The following is a 6,535-nucleotide window of genomic DNA, read 5'->3' as shown; positions in this document are numbered from 1 at the left end:
ACCTTTCTCTGCTAGATTGAGAAGCCCATTGCTAAATGTTTGTTCCCCATGTAGATACTTGTAGAATCTAATCAAGTCATCTTTAGTCTTCTGTTTGTTAAACTAAATAGATTGAGCTCCTTAAGTCTATCATTATAAGGCATGTTTTCGTATCCTCAAATGAACTCTCACAGTTAAATGATAAAAGACTAAAACACCATCACACCATTGGGTAAACACTTTTCACAAAGTGATCACTCCATGTTTGATCTTTCAATATTCATCTTCAAAGGAAACCTGCACAACACCTTCAAAAGTTGAGCCTGGGAACATAAATTCATAATGGTGCTAACCATTAAAGATCATGGATTTAATAGGGACACTGGTATCATGGCTCATTACGACAGTCTGTAACACACACCAGCCTGCAGCCCCGTTGGGACAGATCATGTCGGCAGCGGCTCACAGGGAGGCTGGGGCAGGTCGGACATGGAAGATCCTGTCTTTTATGGTTGCTCTTCCTGGTGTCGGTGTATGCATGCTGAACTGCTACTTAAAGATGCAACATGAACATGAAAGAGATGAATTTGTTCCTTATGCTCACCTCCGCATCAGGACCAAGCCCTTCCCATGGGGAGATGGGAACAAAACTCTGTTTCACAACCCTCATACTAATCCTCTCCCAACTGGCTATGAAGAGGATCACTGAACACTTGGACCACAGCAGCAATTTGGCCCATTGCTCTCTTTGGACCAGAACATTGTATGGGACCCTCAATCTAAAAAATATTCTGCATTCCTTGTACTGTCAAGTTATAAATGGCGTTCTGACCTTTGGCCCTGCACTTGAAGAGGAGATCACTTAACATAAGTAAGTCCTAACATACCAAAAAAAAAAAATCCTTAATGGCCCACTTCAAATCCCTTGTGCATAGCTATCTAACTCTTACTGCTCACTCCATTTCAAACGACCTCCTATACAACATGTTACCTCCTATGCTTACTGTCTGTCCAAACTTCTGTTTGCCTCAGATGCTCTGATTTCTTTCCCCAGACCTGAAGAAAACTTAGTGTAGTGCAAATGTTTGTACCTTCCACCAACAGAGCTTGGTTCCATAGAAGATATTACTTTACCTACCTCATCTTTCTAATCCTTTAATTATTCTTTTGGGCCTTCTCTGAACTCTCTCCAGTTTATCAACATCCTTTTTGAATTGTGGGCTCCAGAACAGGACATAGCATTCCAGCAGCAGTCATACCAGAACCTGAGCTCAAGGCCCTATAGGATTACCTGGAGAAGAATTTGGCCAAGGGCTTCATTCGTCCCTCCAAATCCCTTGGGATGGGGGGCATCCTGTTTGTTAAACAGAAAGATGGGACACTGTGCCTCTGTGTCGATGATCATGCCCTGAACAGTATTACCACCAGTGCCAAATAATATAACCCCTGTACTCCTGCTCAAGATTCCCCTGTTTATGCATTCCAGGATTGCATTTGGTCTTTTGGCCATGGCCTCACACTGGGAGCTAATGTTCAGCTGATTATCTACCATGACTCCCAATTTTTATTTCAGACTCACTGCTTTCCAGAGTAAAGTCCCCCATCCTGCAAATATGGCCTATGTTCTTTATTCATATATTTGAATTTAGCCATATGAAAATGCATAATGTTTCCTTGTGCTCAGTTTACCAAGAGATCCAGATCACTCTGAATCAGTAATCTGTCCTCTTCATTATTTACCAAACCCCCAATCTTTGTGTCATCTGCAAACTTTATCAGCGATGATTTCTTCCAAATCATTCCAAATCATTTCTTCCAAATCATCATTAAATATGAATGGAGTTGTTGCAAATTCTGTATCCCAAGCCAGTGTACATAGTGTACAATTCATGTTAGACTAAATAAATTGCAAATGAAAAAAACTGCATACTTTGTTATATTGAGAGAGTCTGTGGCTATAGTCCATTGCCATATTCAATCTGAGACAAAAGTGGATATTTATGATTTTGTCCAAACATCTATTTTCTATTAATCTATCTGATCCCCATCACTGCAATATGTGGGAGTATCACTCAAAGATAGAAATGGGCTTTTTTTTGCCACCATAACTAGTTGGACATCCAATAGCACTAAGGAGTCCAAAAGAACCTCAAGACTGTTGATTAACTAAACAATCAGAGAGACTAGATGGGTGAAGCAATATCACTGGGGTCACCGGGGGAAGGAGACCAAAGCCCTGAGGTAAGTGGGAAAGCGGGATACCGGGAGGAAGCACAGGCAGGAATGTCTGTGAGGGGAGGGCTCCTGCCTCATACTGGCAATGAGGGGCGATCAACAGGTTATCTCAAGTGCTTATATACAAATGCACAAAGCCTTGGAAACAAGCAGGGAGAACTGGAGGTCCTGGTGATGTCAAGGAACTATGACGTGATCGGAATAACAGAGACTTGGTGGGATAACTCATATGACTGGAGTACTGTCATGGATGGTTATAAACTGTTCAGGAAGGACAGGCAGGGCAGAAAAGGTGGGGGAGTAGCACTGTATGTAAGGGAGCAGTATGACTGCTCAGAGCTCCGGTACGAAACTGCAGAAAAACCTGAGTGTCTCTGGATTAAGTTTAGAAGTGTGTGCAACAAGAGTGATGTAGTGGTGGGAGTCTGCTATAGACCACCGGACCAGGGGGATGAGGTGGATGAGGCTTTCTTCCGGCAGCTCACGGAAGCTACTAGATCGCATGCCCTGATTCTCATGGGTGACTTTAATTTTCCTGATATCTGCTGGGAGAGCAATACAGCGGTGCATAGACAATCCAGGAAGTTTTTGGAAAGCGTAGGGGACAATTTCCTGGCGCAAGTGCTAGAGGAGCCAACTAGGGGGGGTGCTTTTCTTGACCTGCTGCTCACAAACCGGGTAGAATTAGTGGGGGAAGCAAAAGTGGATGGGAATCTGGGAGGCAGTGACCATGAGTTGGTTGAGTTCAGGATCCTGACGCAGGGAAGAAAGGTAAGCAGCAGGATACGGACCCTGGACTTCAGGAAAGCAGACTTCGACTCCCTCAGGGAACGGATGGCCAGGATCCCCTGGGGGACTAACTTGAAGGGGAAAGGAGTCCAGGAGAGCTGGCTGTATTTCAAGGAATCCCTGTTGAGGTTACAGGGACAAACCATCCCGATGTGTCGAAAGAATAGTAAATATGGCAGGCGACCAGCTTGGCTTAATGGTGAAATCCTAGCGGATCTTAAACATAAAAAAGAAGCTTACAAGAAGTGGAAGGTTGGACATATGACCAGGGAAGAGTATAAAAATATTGCTCGGGCATGTAGGAATGTTATCAGGAGGGCCAAATCGCACCTGGAGCTGCAGCTAGCCAGAGATGTCAAGAGTAACAAGAAGGGTTTCTTCAGGTATGTTGGCAACAAGAAGAAAGCCAAGGAATGTGTGGGCCCCTTACTGAATGAGGGAGGCAACCTAGTGACAGAGGATGTGGAAAAAGCTAATGTACTCAATGCTTTTTTTGCCTCTGTTTTCACTAACAAGGTCAGCTCCCAGACTGCTGCGCTGGGCATCACAAAATGCGGAAGAGATGGCCAGCCCTCTGTGGAGATAGAGGCGGTTAGGCACTATTTAGAAAAGCTGGACATGCACAAGTCCATGGGGCCGGACGAGTTGCATCCGAGAGTGCTGAAGGAATTGGCGGCTGTGATTGCAGAGCCACTGGCCATTATCTTTGAAAACTCGTGGCGAACCGGGGAAGTCCCGGATGACTGGAAAAAGGCTAATGTAGTGCCAATCTTTAAAAAAGGGAAGAAGGAAGATCCTGGGAACTACAGGCCAGTCAGCCTCACCTCAGTCCCTGGAAAAATCATGGAGCAGGTCCTCAAAGAAACAATCCTGAAGCACTTGCATGTGAGGAAAGTGATCAGGAACAGCCAGCATGGATTCACCAAGGGAAGGTCATGCCTGACTAATCTAATCGCCTTTTATGATGAGATTACTGGTTCTGTGGATGAAGGGAAAGCAGTGGATGTATTGTTTCTTGACTTTAGCAAAGCTTTTGACACGGTCTCCCATAGTATTCTTGTCAGCAAGTTAAGGAAGTATGGGCTGGATGAATGCACTATAAGGTGGGTAGAAAGCTGGCTAAATTGTCGGGCTCAACGGGTAGTGATCAATGGCTCCATGTCTAGTTGGCAGCCGGTATCAAGTGGAGTGCCCCAAGGGTCGGTCCTGGGGCCGGTTTTATTCAATATCTTCATAAATGATCTGGAGGATGGTGTGGATTGCACTCTCAGCAAATTTGCGGATGATACTAAACTGGGAGGAGTGGTAGATACGCTGGAGGGGAGGGATAGGATACAGAAGGACCTAGACCAATTGGAAGATTGGGCCAAAAGGAATCTGATGAGGTTCAATAAGGATAAGTGCAGGGTCCTGCACTTAGGACGGAAGAACCCAATGCACAGCTACAGACTAGGGACCGAATGGCTAGGCAGCAGTTCTGCAGAAAAGGACCTAGGGGTGACAGTGGACGAGAAGCTGGATATGAGTCAGCAGTGTGCCCTTGTTGCCAAGAAGGCCAATGGCATTTTGGGATGTATAAGTAGGGGCATAGCGAGCAGATCGAGGGACGTGATCGTTCCCCTCTATTCGACATTGGTGAGGCCTCATCTGGAGTACTGTGTCCAGTTTTGGGCCCCAAACTTCAAGAAGGATGTGGATAAATTGGAGAGAGTCCAGCGAAGGGCAACAAAAATGATTAGGGGACTGGAACACATGAGTTATGAGGAGAGGCTGAGGGAGCTGGGATTGTTTAGCCTGCAGAAGAGAAGAATGAGGGGGGATTTGATAGCTGCTTTCAACTACCTGAAAGGGGGTTCCAAAGAGGATGGCTCTAGACTGTTCTCAATGGTAGCAGATGACAGAACGAGGAGTAATGGTCTCAAGTTGCAGTGGGGGAGGTTTAGATTGGATATTAGGAAAAACTTTTTCACTAAGAGGGTGGTGAAACACTGGAATGCGTTACCTAGGGAGGTGGTAGAATCTCCTTCCTTAGAGGTTTTTAAGGTCAGGCTTGACAAAGCCCTGGCAGGGATGATTTAGTTGGGGATTGGTCCTGCTTTGAGCAGGGGGTTGGACTAGATGACCTTCTGGGGTCCCTTCCAACCCTGATATTCTATGATTCTATGATTCTAAGATCTTTTATTGGACCAATTTCTACCGATGAAAGAGGCAAGCTTTTGAGCTACACGGTTCTCTTCCTCAAAGGGGAGGTGACCTTAGTAGTCGGAGAGACTATATGGGAGTGCTAGTTCTTTGAAGTAAACTCAAATTTGTTAATGATTCCACCTATCAATGATTATCAGAGACTCTTTCAAGGTATAAAGGACAATGTGAATAAGATATTTCAAAGTTATTATCATTATAATGCCTATGTGTTATATATACATGCAATATTTACATAATTACTTTTGTTATGTTTATAAGAAGATGATTTTTAAAAGCTAGTTTATCACATTATCAAAATCTGATTTCCATTTCTCAAATGTACTTTGTATATGTTGTGACAAAGCTCTGTCCTTGTCTCTGTGGGTCCCATGTTTCCTGGTGGATTTCACTAGCCTCAGAGGCTCACTGTGACCCTCCACGTAGCCCTTCTTTCTCTAGAGGCAAAGGTCACAGCCTACAGAGCCATTTTCATCATAAGCCAGCAAGGGAGGTGAGGAGAAGCTACCCTCCCTTGCACAGTCTCTGTTGTCTCCCAGTCTCAGTGATTAATTGGGGGGCAAAGTGGGGAGCCCGGGCCCACCCTCTACTCCGGACTCCAGCCCAGGGACCCTAATAGTATCAGCTACGGTAGCTGGCTTTTTAGAAACAGGATGCATACAATTTCCTGGGCCACTTCCCCACAGCAGTCCCCACTTCCTCAAGATCCACTTCACCCTTACCTCAGGGACTCCTTCCTTGTGCCTGACATGATTTGCACTGCTCAGTCTCTTCAACAGCACGACTTCCTCCTACAGCTCCTGACACGCATGCCCACCTGACTAACTGGGAACCTTTAACTAGTTTCAGCCAACCCCTGATCAGCTTCAGATGTCCCAGTCAACCTAGGTGTTCTCCCTGCCTTCTGGAAAGATCTTAATTGGCCCCAGATGTCTTAATTGACCTGGAGCAGCTGCCATTTGCTTATCCTGGTAACAGGGATTTGTTTAGCCTGTGGCTACTGTATCGGTCTCCCATTACTTTATTATAGCCATCTGGCCTTGCTCCGTCACATAGTGTATACAATTATCCACATAAAAGTGAACTCTTGTACTACCATGTGTATTAATATGATAGTAAATAAATCCAATGATAAAATACTCTTATGGATGCATTTTACTCTTTCAGTAATAAGCAATAGAGATACCCCCCACTTTATCCATACTGTATAACATACACAGATTATAAATGAAACCAGTCATCCACACTTTTATTTAACAAGTTTTAATTCAGTTTAATTGGAGAACCACTTAGGAACAATGCCAAATTCATCTGGCAGGTCACTGAATAT

General features: G+C 44.7%; 1 protein-coding gene across 1 annotated transcript; it reads left to right on the top strand.

The window, feature by feature from the left end:
- Positions 1–427: 427 nt before the first annotated feature.
- On the top strand, positions 428–694 carry LOC140912035 (cytochrome c oxidase subunit 6A1, mitochondrial-like). The gene has a single exon (XM_073346191.1). It carries the CDS (start codon positions 428–430, stop codon positions 686–688), a length of 261 nt encoding a protein of 86 aa, XP_073202292.1. The 3' UTR covers positions 689–694.
- Positions 695–6,535: the final 5,841 nt, after the last annotated feature.

This window comes from Lepidochelys kempii, chromosome 5, assembly GCF_965140265.1.
Source record: "Lepidochelys kempii isolate rLepKem1 chromosome 5, rLepKem1.hap2, whole genome shotgun sequence".
Taxonomy (NCBI): Eukaryota; Metazoa; Chordata; order Testudines; family Cheloniidae; genus Lepidochelys; species Lepidochelys kempii.
Note: the sequence above shows the minus strand (reverse complement) of the source record. Positions and strands in the feature narration are given on the sequence as shown.

Excerpts from the sequence above, each read along its gene's own strand:
- LOC140912035 (XM_073346191.1), top strand. The coding sequence starts at position 428 with ATGTCGGCAGCGGCTCACAGGGAGGCTGGGGCAGGTCGGACATGGAAG.